Source organism: Capricornis sumatraensis, chromosome 18, assembly GCF_032405125.1.
Source record: "Capricornis sumatraensis isolate serow.1 chromosome 18, serow.2, whole genome shotgun sequence".
Taxonomy (NCBI): domain Eukaryota; kingdom Metazoa; phylum Chordata; class Mammalia; order Artiodactyla; family Bovidae; genus Capricornis; species Capricornis sumatraensis.
This window is the reverse complement of record NC_091086.1, coordinates 38,023,172-38,043,749: the sequence shown is the minus strand read 5'-3', so window position 1 is coordinate 38,043,749 and position 20,578 is coordinate 38,023,172. Positions and strand designations below refer to the sequence as shown.

The 20,578-nt window shown below is 38.1% G+C and overlaps 1 protein-coding gene across 2 annotated transcripts in view; it reads right to left on the bottom strand.

The window, feature by feature from the left end:
• C18H5orf34 (chromosome 18 C5orf34 homolog) overlaps positions 1-20,578 on the bottom strand; it is a 28,305-nt gene that overhangs the window by 7,331 nt on the left and 396 nt on the right. For both annotated transcript variants that reach the window (XM_068990683.1, XM_068990684.1), the window contains exons 2-9: positions 20,429-20,518; positions 17,462-18,105; positions 13,838-13,939; positions 8,949-9,072; positions 3,160-3,251; positions 2,212-2,281; positions 1,396-1,566; positions 866-960 (exon numbers count right to left, since the gene is read on the bottom strand). In XM_068990683.1, coding sequence (XP_068846784.1) covers positions 866-960; positions 1,396-1,566; positions 2,212-2,281; positions 3,160-3,251; positions 8,949-9,072; positions 13,838-13,939; positions 17,462-18,105; positions 20,429-20,518 — 1,388 coding nt within the window. The remainder of the gene's footprint in view (positions 1-865; positions 961-1,395; positions 1,567-2,211; positions 2,282-3,159; positions 3,252-8,948; positions 9,073-13,837; positions 13,940-17,461; positions 18,106-20,428; positions 20,519-20,578) is intronic.

The following is a 20,578-nucleotide window of genomic DNA, read 5'->3' as shown; positions in this document are numbered from 1 at the left end:
CATAAGCCAAAAAAGAAAAAGCACACTCATGAAAAAACTGATTTCAATAATCTTCTCCATTAAAAAAAAATTATTTATCTGCTCTTAGTTTGCAGCATGTGGGTTCTAATTCCCTGAGCAGGTATCAAACCCAGGTTCCCTGCGTTGGAAGCACAGAGCCTTAGCCACTGGCCCACCATGGAACCCCTAATCTTTTCTATTTTAAGAATAATCATCAGCTAGTTTATTTCTCTTTATAGAAATATACGTGAAGTTTAGCTATTTGTGGCTCTAAACCTTATTTCAAATCGGTTAGCGGATTAATGGGCTTCCCAGGTGACGAAGTGGTTAAGAATCCACCTGCCAATGCAGGAGATGCAGGAGACATGGGTTAGATCCCTGGGTCGGGAAGATCCTCAGGAGTAGGATATAGCAACCCACTTCAGTATTCTCGTCTGGAAAATTCCATGGACAGAGGAGTCTGGAGGGTGACAGTCCATGGGGTTGCAAAGGGTCGGACACAACTGAGCATGCACACACTAGGGGAGTAATTAGTTAATTCGTTAACACAGCTGACCACAGTCCAACCTCCGTAACAAGCCAGTTATAACATATTTATTTTGAAAAATCACTAGAATACAAATGGAAATGATTAAAGCTGACCTGATCTATTTAGTTATGCTAGAGGACAATATAATTGTAAATTCTGAAATCTGCTGAAATGACTTCAAGTCACATGGAAAAACTAAAAGTATATATATAATATTTAAATGTTTATATGCTTCCTCTTGGTCTAAAACTAAGTTAAATAATATAAATGCTTCTTCCCTCTAAAAGGAGGATATTTACTAACATGAAGTTATTTTTTTAAATTGTTTTTTAGTACCTTTCATATGGTCTGGGATGTTGAATTTGAATTAACTGATTTTGTCCATCAGGAAAAGTTAACTTACACCAACCTAAGGTGAGACCTTGATTTACCTGAAGAAACAAGGAGGAAAGGTAAGTTTTATTATTCAAGAACTGAAAAACAAAACAAAACCTCCTTCTTACTTAATTTTCAATTAAAATAATAAAAGTAGATGAATCATTAAAACTTTATTTTGACTAACTTAAAAGTTATATTTTATAAGGGATATGGATATTATTTAACCACCACTCTAATATAGGTCATTATCAAAAGAACAAAAATAATAATCCTTTTCTCTATAATGAAGTTACCTTTATAAAAATGAGGATTTGTCATAGCTTTTTGATTTTTGATAGGAAATCCAATGAGCTTAGTAAAGCCTCGACAGATTTTATACTTCAAAAAAAAAACTGAGATAGTGTAGAGTACATCATGTTTTCTTTGTACTATTTCCACAGATTTAAAAAAAATGATAAAAGAGAGATTTCAGCCTGAAGTATAATCACCTGTCTCTTTTGAATAAAAGAGCCAAAATTCCAATTCAGGGTTAAAGTAATGCCATCTAAAAAGATAGCATGTACTTTGTCATCTGAGTATGCAAGAAATCTTCCCACGCCGGGCACGAATGATTCTCTCAAAAGCAAAGGCAGTACACTGCTGTCATTTATCCCAGGCACCTAAAACCAGAAAATAAAAACAGCAGGAAACAGAGTTATGGACTGACAAGACTGAAATGATAAATGAACTCTGAGGCAACTTCAGATTCTCATTCAGAAGGTGAATATTGCAGAATCCTTAGGCATGTTCTGACTTTTCCAGAAGTGGCTATCCAAGAGTCCATTATAAACAGATTAAGTTCTAGTATCTTTCGAAAGTCACCATTCTGTTAAACTTTACATAGAAAATAGACAAAGAATAGGAACTACAGCAACATAGAGATTTATAATCAAAGTAGTATAAATACAGAATCAAGGTCTGAGAATCACTTCCTCCAAGTCAACATTAAAAAAACTTACTTTTACAGTTATGAACATAGAGTAGTGTGATATGTTTTAAAAGAACTGTTTTTACATACTTCAAATCCAATCAAATCCCCTGCCCTTCCCCTCTACTAAGAAAGAAGAAACAAAAACAAACTATATACAGTAATAGCATAATACAACAGACCAATTTTGTAGTGTTTATTAAGTGGATTTTTTAATAAACCAGTATTAATGTGACAAAGAATTTCTCACATGACTTGGATGAAAGTAATTTGAACTTATAAATATGTACACAAATAACAAAATGATTAAAAATATCTTGCTTTTAAAATAAGATACCATTTTCCAGCAGCATATACGATAGTTATGGCTTAAAGAGAGCCTCATCTTGGCACAATGCTGAAGAATTCTGTGAACAAGAAAAATACTTAGACATTTCCAAATATTGTCGTTTTCCAATTCTAGCAACCCATTCTCACTGCTATACAACTTGAGGCAAGTAACTCATTTCCACAAAAATATGTTTGGACCTCTTTTCTTCCTTAAAGGGAACTACTTATTATTGCTTCTCTTTGTGCTAATCTTACACAGTTAAGGTTATTCCTCTAATTTTGGGCAATGAAAAAAATCCAAATGGAGAGAATTTTCAGAATTTGCTCTTTTTAAGAATCGACAGATGCACAGCACATGAAAGGTTTGGTATAGACTAAGGGTGGTGGGGATGTGAATCAACTGTCCCTGGAAAATCAAATGACCAATTCTGCTCCTTCAAATCTACTTTGGAAGTTGCTTAGACATAAGTCTGTAAAAACAATTTAGTTGAACGATACACATTAATCCCTCTAGGCACCACAGTCTGACTAATTAATTAAAAAACACATGAGCCAGAGAACCAAACTACAGTTCGTCTTCTGTTCACTCTCAGAAATCAAGATCACTTCTAGGACAGTAAAGAAGTATTAGAATTTAGAAGTACCATCACACCTTCAGCTTGACACCGAGGGGCAATAATGATACCCCAAGCGCCCAGAGAAAAGGCACGTTTTCTACTAGCAGTTGCTCACCATATATGGATGTTTCTCATATTTAACTTCAAAGCCAGAAGTACTCTTACAATGACATCGTGAACACTTTATTTTATAAATGATGAGACCAGAAAAGCTGACAGATTTTACTAAAGACATTTCTGCTACACCTATCAATTCTTAACCTTTTCCTAAGCACTAGAAAATGCATCATGTTTCTCACACATACAACACCGAATTCAGTTGAACAGGAAGCACTTACCTGATTGCCTGTTTAATTAGAGAACACACAGAAAATGGACTTCCTGGCCTATCCGGAGGAAGGTTATTTACTGAGTAAGTTTTCTCTTCTCTCTGAAAATTAGGTTAAAATAAAATAAAAAAAAAAAAACCAAAAACCTCAATAATAAAATTTGGCCATTATTACTTAGCTACTTTTTTCTTGAAATATTTATCTAGATAGTGACAAGGCAAGCAGTTATTTTAACTTAATCAAAAGCCCATAAAAGGTAAATTTTAAAGGTATTTTATGATGCTTTTATACTTTCCCAATTTTTTTAAAGTCTAAAGTTCCTATCAAAAGTCATCCTATATAAAAATTATAGTCTAACAGCCTATAACTTACTGCTCAATTTAAATCTTGGCTATACTCAAATTAACAAACTAATTTCCCTCTGCATTAATAGGAAACCTATATAAGTACGCTTTTCTCTTTATATATACCTAAAAGGCTATTGTATAAGCTTACAGAACTATTTTAATTGAATGAATATATCATTTTGTCATTAAAATTTTTTTTTTATTTATTCAGTTGAACCAGGTTTTTCTCACTGCAGGCAGGACCTTTAGCTGCAGCATGTGTGATCTAGTTCCCTGACCAGCGATCAAACTGCACTGGGAGCACAGGAGTCTTAGCTTCTGGACCACCAGAGAAGTTCCCATTTTGTTATATTTTATTAGTGGAAGAACAACTGCCAGTTTGTGTTAGATAATAAGATATTATTATTTACAGGCTCAACTTCTTGAATTAGAAAAAAATGTTTTTTGTTATTCCTCTGAATAAATAAATATCACAACAGCAACAAGTAATATTTATTAAACAGATACTATGTGCTGGGTGCTATGCTATGTAGTTTGCAAAGGATCATCTCATTTACTCCTCAAAAAAATCATGAGATATGAACCTACTGCTAGAAGGCGAAGTAGCAGTAGAGATCTGAACTAAACCACAAGAGAATGTAACTCACACTTTACTATCAGTGAGAGAAGATGGGCTTTGAAGTCAGACAGAGCTGGATTCATTTCACAGGTGTGCCACTCACTAAACTACGGTGATGGGCAGGTTAGACAAACTTTTGTAAGCCTCAGTGCCCACAACCTATGAAACAGGAATACTACCTACAATCCAGATTGTCCCAAGGATTAATGAAATAATGCGTTTACAAAGCACCTGGGACAGAATTTAGTCTACAGTAGGTAGTCAAAAAACAGTCTCTCCTCGTTTATCCTGGACTATAGACTCGAGTATCTAAGTCTCTACTGGATATCACAAAGAATTTTCAGCTTCGACATATCAAAAATGAAATTACCTTCACTTCAAAACCTGCATTTTTTCCCCTGCTTCTTGGTTTTCATTATAATCTCAATAGTTTTATACTTAATGGTGGTGTGCCTGGCTAGAATGGAGCTCCATGAAGGCAGGGGCTTTATCTGTTGGCTGACTTCAGTGTGTGCTGTGCTTAGTCGCTCAGCCATGTCTGACTCTTTGTGACCCCTTGGATTGCAGCCCACCAGGCTCCTCTGTCCATGGGGATTCTTCAGGCAAGAATACTGGAGTGGATTTCCATGCGCACTCAAAATATCGCCCTTCAATTATTTATGTTTTTTTCTGTTGGATATTGAGTCCCTTGAAGGTGCTTATCTTTCCTACTGCTCTATTTCATTAATTCTAAAATGCTTACTTTTCACAATTTAACCTCTCGGAAATAAAGACACATCTTATGAGTTTCTTACAACTGCTATCATGAAGATGGGAACGAGATATAATAGAATTTAAATCTCTTATGGACAGCTCTTGGTAAGACCAAAAAGTGCCATCATCAATACACTTTAGCTTTAACAAGTTTTTGATTTAATCTAGTTCCTGGTATCCATACTCATTGATTAATTCAATAACTTGGCATTATTTTCAACTCCCTCCTCATCCCCAATATACCATCAGTCCTTAATATTTCTTGGGTCCATTCTTATCTTTCCATTCTCATGACCACTGTCTGGCCCTCACACTTTGTCTATACTACTACAAATGTCTTCCAACTGGTTCTGTATCTTGAAGTGCACTTCTTCCTCATCTCATCTTCCTCTGAAAACAACTAACAAAAACAGTATGTCACTTCCCTACTTAAATCCTTCAGAGGCTCTCTAAAAGCAATGCCCCATTTATGAACTGGCTCACCTTAGGGTCTAATCCCTTCTCTGGACATTTCCCCTACTATCCTACCTCTGTTTTAGTCTACTACAACCTACCACAGCATTTCATTTCTTTCAGTGCTCAATACTCGCCCCCAGACTCTAGCCTCCAGTTAAATGACATTTATCTACCATTCTATGCACTAGCAAAATAGTGTGTTGAACAAGACAAGGGTTACCTCTAGGTGGGTAAGTTAGTAAACAAACATCAATCAATATGAAAATGTCACAAAGTACTAAATGCCCCAAGAAGAAAAAAGAGGAAGGTACCCTGATAGGGAATTTTAGGCATAGCTCTGATAGGGAGTGTTAGGAGTAGCTTCTTTAATTTGGACAGTCAAGAAAAGCCTCCTTAAGGTGCCACTTAAATAGAAATTCTAATGACAAGAAGCCAGCCAGCCGGAACTAAGCAAAGACAGTGTTCCCTTAGCTATATGCTCCTCAAACTCTGCCCTCTTTTGCATAACTTCTCCTTTAGAATGATAAACCCTGGCTTAGCAGAGACTTCCTCCAGAATGCTTTTCTGGAACCTTGGAAACTGGTCAGGTACCCCTCCTTATGTGGTCGCAAAGCACCAAGGTTTTATCTCTATGGAAGCACTTACATTGTGAGTCCCTGTCAATCTTTCCTCTTTAATTTTTTAATTATATAAGCAATGAGAGGGAAAGAGTTAAAAAATATAAAATTTAAGTCCCTCCTGACTTCTCCCTCACAAAATCCCAGACTCCTCACCAAAAGTAACCACTTCAGTTTTTTTTTAATCTGCCCAGACCTTTCCCTGTGCACTTATACAGGTGTTATATATACAGTAATATAACTGGGTTTGGAGTTTGGTTTTTGTTCTTTAGGCAAGAGATATCATAGTATATATATATTTTTTCTTTTTGGCCACTCCACATGGCTTGTGGGATCTTAGTTCCCTGATCACCAGGGATTAAACCCTGGTCCACAGCAGTGAAAGCACAATCTTAACCACTGGACCACCAGGGAATTCCCTGTACATATTCTTATGTAACTTTTTTTTTCACTCAACAGCGTCTTGGAGATCTTTCGATTTCTGTCTCTCTATGCATCTACATCTTCCTCATTCCTTTAAACTGTCTTGTGGCATTCCCACCATCTGCCACCCATAGCTTAGTTCACTATTTTCCTACTGACAAACGTTTAGATTGCTTCCAGTGTTCTGCTACTACAAACAAGACCACAATTTACATCTTTGGCCATGCTTCTCTGTATATATGTGCTAATATTTTTCTAGGATAGATGTCTAAGAAGAATTTCTAGCCAATTTCACTTAATACTGTCAAGTTGGCCCTCATGAAGGCTGTAACTTGACTGATGAGAGCACCCCTTTCCACACACCCTTGCTGGCAGTAGATATTATCAACCTTTTGACAATTCGATGAGTGAAAAATGTTATATCATTATCTTAATTTGCATTACTTTGATGCAAGTAGTAAAGTTGAACATGTTTTCAAATACTATGGGTTACAAAGCACAACCGTTCTTATTCTTTACTCATTTTCTATTAGGTTTTTTTTTTGGTCTTATACTAAGCCTTTTAATCCATCTGGAATTTATTTTGGAGTGTGTGTTCAAGTAAGGAACAAACAATTTTACTCCAAAAGGAAAGCCAGCTGTTTCTAGATCTTTTCACTCAAGTAGACAGAGAAGAGTGAATGTGTTGTATACAGGGGTCTGAGATGTGAACCCAAAGCAGTCCATCACAAAGGCACAACTTGTCTGGAAGTTCTGTTTTATCCCCAAAACACATGCTGCTATTCCATGATACATTTGCTTCATTATAAAAATTATCAGCCCCTCCCTATGATACCTCTGAGTAAAACTGAAGCTCCAGGAAGATATTCTGTATTTATCTTGTAGTTTTTTGAACTCTGATAGATGGAAGTCAGCAGGGTAGATATTTATGCGTACCACTCTATTTGCCTGTTAATTATCTTATGCACTACATGTGTATATACGCACACACACACACTACTGGTCATGCTTTCATCTCATCTGCCCGTCTGCCTACTGACTGACTACTAGACTGTGGGCTCTTGAGGACAGGAGCTCTTTGTCTCTACCCAGTACTTAGAAGTATCCTGCCTTTGAAAATTCAATTAGTATTTACTGAATAAATAAATACTTTCCTATAAATAGACTTCAGGAGGGAATCTGCTCTAATATATAGTAAAATATTTATGAATGAAATGATTTGAGGTATTTACTTAAAAATAAACAGGGAGTAGTAGGGGCAGCAGGAAGTACAGATGGAACATGCTGGGTAATGGGTCATGAAGGTCAGTTACACTTCTCTTTCTACTTTTGTATATATTTGAAATTTTCCCTAGTTAAAAAAAAAAAATCTGCTTAAGTTTTAAGTCTTCTCCCTAGCAATCTAACCACTCAAATACTCCACTCTGTAAGTACAGAAAACATGTTGTATTCCATCCTGCAAAGCAAAGCTGTGTGATACTATGGTGACCCTTATAAAAGGGTGGATTTCAAGTGTCAGAATGGGAACAAGTAAATTTAGATTATTAACAAAATTTCCACATGATTATATTTTGGCCTGATATATTAAATATATCATGTTGTATTTTAGTGTTTTCAATGACAGAACAATTCTGTTCAATTTTCTAATGGTATATGAAGATTTAAGAGTTAAGAAGTGTTTTAAGTACTTCTGGTGGGGGAAAAAAAGAATGTGCTTCTTAATCTGCAAATATTAATTCAAAGAAGTATCTGTCCATCTGTCCTAAGCTGTGTCCAACTATTTGCAACCTCATGGACTGCAGCCCACCAGGCTCTTCTATCCATGGGATTCTCTAGGCAAGAATAATGGAATGGGTTACCATTTCCTTCTCCAGGGGATCTTCCTGACCCAGGGATCGAACCTGCCGCTCTTATGTCTCCTGCACTGGCAGATGGGTTCTTTACCACTAGTGCCATCTGGGGAGCCCTCAAAGAAGTATACTGATTCAAATACCACTAGTTTCAGTGTTTCCATTTGATGAGTTCTATGACAAAAGAAAATGGCAACCCGCTCCAGTACTCTTGCCTGGAAAATCCCATGGACAAAGGAGCCTGATAAACTAGTCCGAGGGGTCCCAAAGAGTCGGACACAACTGAGTGACTTCACTTTCACTTTTCACTTTCATGCACTGGAGAAGGAAATGGCAACCCACTCCAGTGTTCTTGCCTGGAGAATCCCAGGGACGGTGGAGCCTGGTAGGCTCCCATCTATGGGGTTGCACAGAGTTGGACACAACTGACGTGACTAAGCAGCAAGCAGCAGCATGACAAAAGAATTACTGGTAGTAAAATTATATTAATTCTCTAGACTAAGAAGTAGTAGCAAGAAATGCTATAGAAGATCAAAGTTCCCATGTATATATTCAGAATTATTTGGAAACAGCTATCTATCAAAAATCTTCTTGGACCTCCCTGGAGGTCCAGTGATTAAGACCCCTTGTTTCCACTGCAGGGGGCATGGGTTCCTGTTTGGGGAAGTTTCCCATGCACACACTGTGGCCAAAAAGAGAAAAAAAAATCTTATTGATCTTATTGTCAACATACCTCTTCTGATTCTTCTCGAATGGAATAATATGTAAAATAGTTCCCCAAATAAGCTCCTTCTGATTTGAAAACAGATCCATCTCCAGGATAAATCTCTATTGAGTTCATATGTTTATGGGTTAGTCTAGGGAAAAGAAATAATCATTAAATTTTTTTTTTCTTATTGAGATTAAAACATACATGAAAGCAATTTATAGAAGTCAGGTCTCTTGTCTTATCATCCTGGTGTCCCACTGACAGTCATAGTGGCTGGCACAGTAAAGTCACCAAAGCAATGCCTACTGCATAGGAGTTAAATATGACAACTCTAGAACCTAAAAATAATATTCTCTAATAATGAAACTAGTAGAATCAATACCTGATGAATCAGATTAGCTATGTGTAAATGGAGCCACCCTAAAAGAAAGTGACTGACTGTACCTGGAGCAGCCGGGTACAATAGAGGTATTGGGTATATAATGCATAAAAACTCGAGCCAAGTCAATTTACTGAAGCATGTATAAAGAATATATTATCATAAGTGGGTGGGTTTAGGTCCCATTTGTTTATTTTTATTTCCATTACTCTAGAAGGTGGATCCAAAAAGATATTGCTGTGATTTACATCAAGAGTTTTCTGCCTATATTTTCCTCTAGGAGTTCTATAGTATATGGTCTTACATTTAGGTCTTTCAATTCATTTTGAGTTATTTTGTATACAGTGTTAGAGAATGTTCTAATTTCATTCTTTTACATGTTTTTTAGCACCATTTCTTGAAGAGGTTGTCTCTTCCATTGCATAGTCTTGCCTTCTTTGTCGTAGATTAATTCACCATAGATGCTTAAGTTCATTTCTGGGTTTTCTATGTGTTCTAGTGATCTATGTGTCTGTTTTTGTCAGTACCATACTGCTTTGATTATTGTAGCTTTGTGGTATAGTCTGAAGTAAGGAAGCCTGATTCCTCCAGTTCTGTTTTTCTTTCTCAAGATTGTTTTGGCTATTTGGTGTCTTTTGTATTTCCATACAGATTTAAAAATTATTTGTTCTAGTTCTGTGAAAAATGCCATTGTTAATTTGATAGGGATTGAAAGTCAAAGAGGAGAGTGAAACAGTTCGCTTAAAGCTCTACATTCAGAAAACGAAGATCATGGCATCTGGTCCCATCACTTCATGGGAAATAGATGGGAAAAAGTGGAAACAGTGTCAGACTTTATTTTGCGGGGCTACAAAATCACTGCAGATGCTGACTGCAGCCATGAAATTAAAAGACGCTTACTCCTTGGAAGGAAAGTTATGACCAACCTAGATAGCATATTGAAAAGCAGAGACATTACTTTGCCAACAAAGGTCCATCTAGTCAAGGCTATGGTTTTTCCAGTGGTCATGTATGGATGTGAGAGTCGGACTGTGAAGAAAGCTGAGTGTCGAAGAATTGATGCTTTTAAACTGTGGTGTTGGAGAAGACTCTTGAGAGTCCCTTGGACTGCAAGGAGATCCAACCAGTCCATTCTGAAGATCAGCCCTGGGATTTCTTTGGAAGGAATGATGCTAAAGCTGAAACTCCAGTACTCTGGCCACCTCATGTGAAGAGTTGACTCACTGGAAAAGACTCTGATGCTGGGAGGGATTGGGGGCAGGAGAAGGGGATGACAGAGGATGAGATGGCTGGATGGCATCACTGACTCGATGGACGTGAGTCTGAGTGAACTCCGGGAGCTGGTGATGGACAGGGAGGCATGGCATGCTGCGATTCATGGGGTCGCAAAGAGTCGGACACGACTGAGCGACTGAACTGAACTGAACTGACACTGAATCTGTACATTGTCTTGGGTAGTATAGACATTTTAACAATGTTGATTTTTTAAATCCAAGAACATGTTTGTGTCATCTTCAAATTCTTTAAAGACACATTCAGTGTCTTAACAGTTTTCAGAGTACAGGTCTTTTGTATCCTTCAGTTCAGTTCAGTTGCTCAGTCGTGTCCGACTCTTTGCAACACCATGAATCGCAGCACGCCAGGCCTCCCTGTCCATCACCAACTCCCAGAGTTCACTCAGACTCACATCACATCCATCGAGTCGGTGATGCCATCCAGCCATCTCATCCTCTGTCATCCCCTTCTCCTCCTGCCCCCAATCCCTCCCAGCATCAGAGTCTTTTCCAATGAGTCAACTCTGCATGAGGTGGTCAAAGAATTGGAGTTTCAGCTTTAGCATCATTCCTTCCAAAGAAATCCCAGGACGGATCTTCTTTAGAATGGACTGGTTGGATCTCCTTGTAGCTCAAGGGACTCTTAAGAGTCTTCTCCAATACCACAGTTCAAAAGCATCAATTCTTTGGCACTCAGCTTTCTTCACAGTCCAACTGTCACATCCATACATGACCACTGGAAAAACCATAGCCTTGACTAGACGGACCTTTGTTGGAAAAGTAATGTCTCTGCTTTTCAATATGCTATCTAGGTTGGTAAGCATCTTTTAATTTCATGGCTGCAGTCACCATCTGCAGTGATTTTGGAGCCCCGCAAAATAAAGTCTGACACTGTTTCCACTGTTCCCCCATCTATTTCCCATGAAGTGATGGGACTTAGGTAGGTTTATTCCTACGTTTATTCTTTTTGATGTGATGGTAAATGGGATTGTTTCCTTAACTTCTCTAAATGAAATTTCTCTAATCCTAATTAAACATAAAAGGTTTGCAGAGCAAAGGAAATCATAAACAACGTGAAAAGATAACCTATGGACTGGGAGAAAATATTTGAAAATGATGCTACTGACAAGGGATTAATTTCCAAAATATACTAACAGTTCATGCAGCTCAATATATAAAAAAATAATAACCCAGTCAAAAATGGGCAGAAGATCTAAGTAGACATTTCTCCAGAGAAGACATACAAATGGCCAAGAAGCACATGAAAAAAGGCTCAAGATTGCTAATTATTATAGAAATGCAAAACTATAATGAGATATTACCTCATAGCAGTCAGAATGATCATTATTTAAAAAATGACCACAAATATCAAATGTTGGCAAGGATGTGGAGAAAAGGAACCCTTATACAATGTTGGTGGAAATGTAAATTGGTATAGCCATTATGCAGAACAGTATAGTGGTTCCTTCAAAAACTAAAAGTAGAGTTACCATATTGTAGGGAACAAGGTATAAGGAAGGTTGAGAAGTGCTTGCAAACGAGACTCTCAACCAGGGCTGAACATTCTTGCAAACGAGATGTTCTGCCCAGTGTAGGGAACTAGGTTTAAGGAAGGTTGAGAAGCGCTTGCAAACGAGACTCTCAACCTGAGCTGAACATTCTTGCAAACGAGATGTTCAGCTAAGAATCCTGTTTGTTCCCGTGGGAAAAGAACATTTCTTGCACACAAGGATGTTTCTCTGATTCCTCAAAAGGAACAGACCCTGGGACAAAACGGATTCTAAGTTGATAAGGAAGTTCCCCAAAACAAAGTCTTAGCTGCAGTAAATAAGTCAAGGTAAAGGTTATCTCGCCCTGTGCCTGCGCACTGTATAGTCTCTGAATCATAGTGCTTGGCAGCTTGCCCTGTAGGTTGTTGTGCAAGGGATATAAAATAAAGCAGCTGTAAGAAGCAAGTGTTTATATAAAGATTCAAACCACTCTGCAGTGTTGGTGTTTCATTCCGTCGCCGGCACCATATGATACAACAATCCCACTCCTGGGCACATGTCCCAGGAGTAAAGATAAACACACCCCAATTTTCAATGCAACACTATTACAATAGCCAAAACATGGAAGCAACCTAAAAGTCCATCTACAGATGAATGGATAAAGATGTGATCTACCTATCTGTCTATGTATATACAATGAAAAAGAATGAAATATTGCCATTTGCAGCAACATGGACGGACCTAGAGATTATCATACTAAGTGACGTAAGTCAGAGAAAGACAAAAACCATATTTTTTTCACTTGTATGTGAAATCTGAAAAAAAAAAGATAAAAAGATACAAAGGGACTTATTTATGAAACAGAAATAGACCTACAGACATAGAAAACAAATTTATGGTCACCAAAGGGGAAAGAATCAAGGGGGTGGATAAATTAGGAGTTTAGGACTAATAGATACAAACTACTATAATAAAATAGATAACCAACAGGGACCTACTGTATAGCACAGGGAACTACACCTAATATTTTGCAATAAACTATAAGGGAAAAGAATGTGAAAAAGAAAAAGAGAATATATACATATGTATACTGAATCACTTTACAGTACACCTGAAACTAATGTAACATTGTAAACCAACTGCACTTCAATAAAATTATTTTAATAAAATTTTTTTTAAGAGAGAAGGGGGTGGGTTTTCATGCAGGAAAACAACCCAAAAGAAAAAAATTTCACAAATTTCTTCCAGCATTATTTACAGAAGTGAAACTCTGAATCTAGCCAACACTAAGTACTCCAGTCACTAGAGGTATACTTTGTGGTAGAATAGGGATAATTCTACAGAATAGTTTAGATACAGAGGAGATGGTCAGTGAATATTTGCTGCATGAATGATGTCTAAAATCTCTCCTGGGCTAGTGAACTTCTTCCCTAATTCCATGCTCAACAGGCAACCCTCTGATATGTCTAAGATGACAAGGTCCCCTTTTCTTAAAAGGGGTATCCTAAATAACTGGCAAAACATTTCATTCTCAAGCAAAACAAATCCCTCACTGGCTTTGGTGCTGTCACAAAAATCCTGTGATTGTGGTTAATATGAGTCAGTCACAAAGCCCCTAGGTGCACTATGAGACCTGAAAAAGCTTGGGCCAACACAGGAAAACAGTGGTCCTGGCAACACTATATCCTCTTGGGGGAGTCCATCTCCGAGGCTAGTTCTATACCCTCTGTGATATTGCTAAATAGTTCCAAATTAACACAAGAGCCTTACCTATAGGTAACACCCTTGTACCAAACCACTTTGACTAGTTCATGGTAGGAATATTCTTCTTCACCAAACTGTTTCTGTGAAAGTGAATCAGAAAAGTTCCACCTGTGAAGGACAAACATCCAAACTATTAACTCTGGCTGCTTGATAGAATTACCTTTCAGTTCAGTTCAATTCAGTCGCTCAGTCGCGTCTGACTCTTTGTGACCCCATGAATCACAGCACACCAGGCCTCCCTGTCCATCACCAACTCCTGGAGTTCACTCAAACTCACGTCCATCGAGTCGGTGATGGATGCCATCCAGCCATCTCATCCTCTGTCGTCCCCTACCTTTAGAAGTCAACAAAACAGTGCTGCTGTAGTAAGACTTATTTCTTGCTTATATTAGATTTTTAAAAAAGTAAAAATACAAAAGTACCTTAATGAAATTTAAAACTACAGTTGACCCTTGAATAACATGGGGGTGGGGGCACTGACCCCAGTTGTAGGGAAAGAGCAAAGTAGCCAAGATGGCATGGTCAGGCTCTCTCACCCCATGGCCTCTTGCTCTTGTGCCATTTTGTAAATAACGATTACGTAACAGCTGAGATCATTTATAATGCTGTGCATCAGGAGGTACTTGTTTGGTCACGGGTTACTCTGTGCCACATGCCTGTGTGAGCTCCACCATGAAAGCCCCAGCTGCTGCTGGACCAGGGTTACGCTGGAGTGGCATTCACGGTCATGTCATATGAGGTTACGTTATGCCTGTGTTTTGGCTACTATGGTTATGTTATGGCTGCTACTCCGGCTGCTGCAACAGCCAGGAGAGACGCTGTGCTACGCCAGCCAGGAGAGAATAACGTGTCTGCAGTTCGTTCCTACAGCTCCTCAAGTCTTCTTCCAGTCTCTTAGCTCACGCCTTGCCTACCCTGGGTTCAGCAAACAGTGTGAAGAACAAGACAACTGGTGCTGTGAATGGGATCAGCGATACACCAGTGCAGTAGGAAACCAAGTACTATTATCTCTGTTTCAAAGACAAAGGAGCTGATAAATGACTCACCCATGGGTAGGAAGCTGAAACACTTTGGCTAAAATCAGGACTCAAACCCTAGTTCTGCTGATTCCACAAACTGTGATCTCTAGTCAAACACAAACTCTCCCCCATATTTAGTAATTTAAAGATTAAAAAAAAAATGCAGGTACTATATTTATTGAAAAAATCTGCATATAAGCGGACTCACACAGTTCAAATCTGTGTTGTCCAAGAGTCAACTGTAATCTTATTTTTCCACATATTTTCTTAGTATTTTTAATAATCTCACTATTGAATCTCAGCACAAATATATGTTAAGTTTTACTAACCTTAAAAATTTAGAATTCAAACAATAAATATTTACTGAAATACTTATGGTGGGCCAGATACTGTGCTACACACACTGTGGATATTACACTCAAGAAAGCAGACATGGTCCCTGCCCTCAGTGGAGAATTTTATCTAGCTCAGATATTAAACAGTAGATACTGAACATTAAGAAAGAACTGCTGGATGCTGTGGGTTGTATGGGCTTCCCTGATGGCTCAGCAGTAAAGAATCTACCTATAATGCAAGAGACCCAGGAGATGTGGGTTTGACCCCTGGGTTGGGAAGATCCCCTGAAGGAGGAAATGGCAACCACTGCAGTATTCTTGCCTGGGAAATCCCGTGGACAAAGGAGCCTGGTGGGCTACACACCAAATGGCCGCAAGAGTCAAACACAACTGAGCACACACACACACTTTGGGCTTCTCTGGTGGCTCAGTGGTAAAGAATCTGCCTGCTATACAGGAGATGCAGGTTCAATCCCCAGGTCAGGAAGATCCCCTGGAGAAGGAAATGGAAACCCACTCCAGTATTCCTGTCTGGGAAATCCCATGGACAGAGGAGCCTGGTGGGCTACAGTCCGTGGGGTCACAAGAGTCAGACACGACCTAGTGACTAAACCACCACCATGTACTGTATACAGTCTAGTCCTATCTAAGAAATAAGGCTTATGCTAAGACCTGGAAATGAGCATAAGTTAGTGAGCTTAGAGAGAGAAAGGGAGTGTTCCAGGCACAGGAAAGAGCAGGTGGTAAAAGAAAGTGGTAAAACAAAGCTTGGGCAAGCATTTGAGGGATGGTGAGAAATTCAGTTTAGGGATTTCCCTGGTGGTTCAGTGGCTAGGACATCATGCTGCCAATTCAGGGACCTGGATTCAATCCCTGGTAAGGGAACTAGATCCCATATGCTGCCAACTAAAAAGATTCAGTAAGCCACAACTAAGACCCAGCACAGCCAAACATACACACACATTAAAGTCCAGTTTAGTATAGAGAGAGCAAGGGCAAGAGTGGTGAGGATTACAGAGCCAGGAATGGACCAGATAATGGAAGGCCTGTTAAGTCTTGTTTAAGGATAATCAAGTTATTGAGAAATTATTCATTTAGAAGCGTTAATCTCTTCTCATGTGTACTAACAATACTGGAATTCCCAATTCTAACTAGATAATCATGACAAGCCTAAAAATAAGTCCTGGACTTTGTTTTTCAGTAACAAATAAGTACTCAGAAAAGGACCTGAGATCATATCCCAATTCTATAAGCACCAGCTGTGAGACTTTGGTTGGGTTAACATTTCCATGTCTCAAGTTTCTCTACAGTGTGGGGGGTGATAATAGTACTTACCTCAAGGGTTGACTATGAGGATGAAATAGCTAAAGTATAACTGTACATCACACAAAGTAGTGGTTTGTGCTAGCTATTATCATTATTACCATACTACTTATACAGAGTTCATGTTAAAAATCTGTAACCATTAGGTTATTCATCTCTTAGTGATGGTAAAAGGTTTGTTCCTAGCCATCCAGAAGTCTCTCCATGTTTATCCCTTTTGAAATGGACATATTCATGTATGCTGCACACGTGCTAAGCCACTTCAGTGTGTCTGACTCTGTGTAACCCTATGGGCCATAGCCTGCCAGGCTCCTCTGTCCATGGGATTCTCCAGGCAAGAATACTGGAGTAGGCTGCCACCTTCTCCTCCAGGGGATCTCCCCGACCCAGGTATTGAACCTGCACCTCTTATGTCACCTTCACTGGTAGGCAGGGTTTTTACCACTAGTGCCGCCCGGGAAACCCAGACATATTTACACTGAGTTAACCAAAGACAAGGGTATTCTCTGAGGCTATATATGAACAAGGAACCCATGATCACAAACTTGTCAGGTCCATGCTCTAGCAACAGAAGTAACAGGGTCCACTGAGCAGCAGCTGACATGTCTTAGAGCTGGTTCCCACAGAACTGTGTGCCATCATTTACTGCACTTTATCAAAATTTTTGGTGACAAGGATCCTTACTAGACTCTAAGCTCCTAGAGAGCACAGACTCTGTCTTAGTCATCTCTACAGTCTCCGTGCTTAACAAAGTACCTAGTGTAGTATATAAAGGAAGAAACATAAGTAACACATTAGCTAGGGACATTATTTCCTATCTGTTATAAGCAAAGTTTAAGATCAACTGACTTTTCTTTATGCATGGTATCAGATGATTCAGATAGATAAATGATCCTTAGGTGAGGTCTGGTTTTGACAAAAGTATTAGGACAAATAAGTCATTCTTCCATTACCTGTGCAAGTGTGGGGCAGGACAGCTCAGTAACAGGGCCCTAGGAAGAACAGAAACTTCTTTTCCTCGTTCCTCAGAAACATCAGAAGTTAACATTCTCTTCTGGGTGATATCTGCATCAATTCCAGACATACTGCTGATTTTATTATGAAAACGAAGTGCTAAAGACAAAGGGTACTTCCATTCCTCCGGACAGGAGGCCACAGACCAGCACTGCTTTACCCATGTGTATACACATGTGTCCTTCGTACGAGGTGAAGACAGCACCTCCCTCCGTTTGGCTCCATTCACACAACTCTTCTCTGAATGTTCTTTGGATTTCATGATCTGATGATAAAGTTCATTTTCTTTATTCTTCAGTCTCTGTCCTGATAAACTTCCATGTGTACAGATTTTTCCAGTTTTTTCAACTTGTTTGTCCTTTTTGCCTTTATTATTTTTTTCAGACACTTCTATAGATGAGTCTGGCTGCTGGCTTACTTTACACAAAAAATGCACTGTAAATTCATGCTGAGATTTGGGCAGGCAAAGGTATGCGAGACCATCTAAAGATGATATCCTCACAGTGCCACTCTGCATACATGTCATGCCATCATCAGTGTCAAGACCGGGCCATCTCACTTCTGAGACATCAATCAAGATATGCTGAGACGAGGGGAAAAAAAGGAATGGTATTTTTGTTAACAGTACACGTTTTCCATCATTTGATACTTAACATATTATGGAAGAAAGCTCTTAAAAGTTTTGTCCTTTACCATTTAGAAAGAATGAAAAATGTCAGTCTATATATGGCTTTCCAGAGAACATTTGATATTATTATCTCTCTCAGAAAAGTAGAGACAAAACACACACACACACTGACAAACAGGACAGAAAAGAAAAAGAAAAATCATCTTGATTATTTTTAATGGCAAACATATTCTGATTTAAAGTGTACAATGCATCAGAGATGAATAGATTTGCAGCCCTTCCCCAAAAGTCTATTCTGAAAAAAGAATATAAATGAGAGAAGACCAGCACAACTGTATGAAAAAGCAACCATACCATAAATGGTATGGAACTAGCACAAAAATCATCAACAGAACAATTTAGAGAATAAAGAAACAGACTCAACCATATCATAAAATGTTATATATGGTAACATAAGGTTTTCAGAACAAGGGGGTAAAGGGAGAATTAAGTATTTAACAAATGGTACTGAAATTATTCAATAGCATTGGAAAATGCTATCTCAAACAATTATCAAATGGACTAAATAGGATAACATGTATTAAGGTACTTGTCCTACAGAGGTACATCACACACTAAAGTAAATTCCAGGTGCCTTAAAACGTAACATAAAAAAAAAAATCAAATTGCTCAAAGGTAAACTGCTCTGAACCAACAGCAAACAGATTTGCAATAGGTAACAGAGCCTGCTGCATCTTTTCATATAAGATAAAAACAGTGAGTGTCATATAACAGACTTTTAATCAGTTAAGCTTGCCAAATCACACATTTCATCTTCCATTTATATAAAACCTTAAAACTTACAAAAGCCTTGTAAATTTACAATGCTGTCTGTGTGTACAGATGTTAGTGTGCTAAAATTAAGGGTAGTAATCACGTCATTTGCAGCAACACGGATGCAACTAGAGATTGTCATACTAAGTGAAGTAAGCCAGACACAGAAAGACAAATACCATATGGTAGCACTTACATGTGGAATCTAAACTGTGGCACAAATGAACCTATTTACAAAACAGAAACAGACTCACAGACACAGAGATCAGATTTGGTGAGGGAGTTGGGGAGAGATGGACTGACTGGGAATTTGAGGTGGGTGGATGCAAACCATTACATTAGAATGGATAAACAATGGATACAGCAGAGCACGGGAAACCCTAGCCAATCTGCTGAGATAAGCCATAATGGAACAGAATATTTTAAAAGTGTATATATGTGTAAAACTGAGTTATTTTGCTGTACAGGGGAGACAGCAGAGACTAACACAATATTGTAAATCAACTATACTTCAATTAAATATAAAAAAAGCAAGGCCAGTATTCATTGATGGCAAAGCTGCTTTATAAGGATGATCAGTTAAGACAACTGTTTTTTCTAGAATTAGACTATCTAATGCAGCATCAGCAGCAAGCTATGTAGTTTCAGTGAATTATTACTCAAAAGATATAGTGGAAAAATGGCCCTGTAAACAAAGTTACTGGCTTACAATTTTTGACTCCTTTGCCATAAGACAATGTAATAGAAAATTACTCAGCAGGCAAGCAAGCATCATGTCTACAGCAAAAAGTGGTTAAGAGCCACAGTCTTCGGAGTCAGAGAGACTGGGTTCAGATCCTGACTTTGCCATTTAGAAAAATTTCATGGACAAATTAGGTAAACAGTCTGATATTTAGTTCTCTCATCTGTAAAAAGGGGCTGGTAGTAGTCAATATACCTGTTCTGATTGTTTGAACATCCATTTTGATTAGCAGATACCCATGCCATACTGAAGCTATTAAAATTTTTCTATATCATTCCTAGAACTTGGCACATAGTAACCCCTCAAGAAATGATGTTTATTATTACTCCTAAAAGTTGAAAATAGAATAAAAGAATAAAACACGTATACCCATAAGTAATTACACATCTCTCCTACACATTAACTACACATAAGCTACTGAAAATGACCACATACTTTAATTTTGATACCTTTGAGAATCAGAAAATCACCAATCTATGAAGTTCTGAGTATAATCCTCTGATACAAAAAAGAGAAAAGGGAAAAAAGGCACACAGGTACACTATGTAACTTCTGTGTCTCAAGGAACAAAATATCAGTTGAAAATATCAGTCTGTTGAAATGTACAGGCCTACGCATTGGATAGCAACATGTCCATGCTCAGTGACATGAAGAAAAAAACCTAAATATTAAACTACCTGTTTGTAATCACTTGTCCTCAAATATTTGTTTAAAAAATATTACCGTTTTCATTTCAGAAGGTATGACGCTTTCAGATAAAAAAGGACAGGTAGCAAAAGAATTACGAAAATCGAGGGCTCGTTGTAACTGCTCCTACAAAACAAAAACACAAAGTAATTTTTAAAAATGACTTGAAAATCAATTTAGAATGAC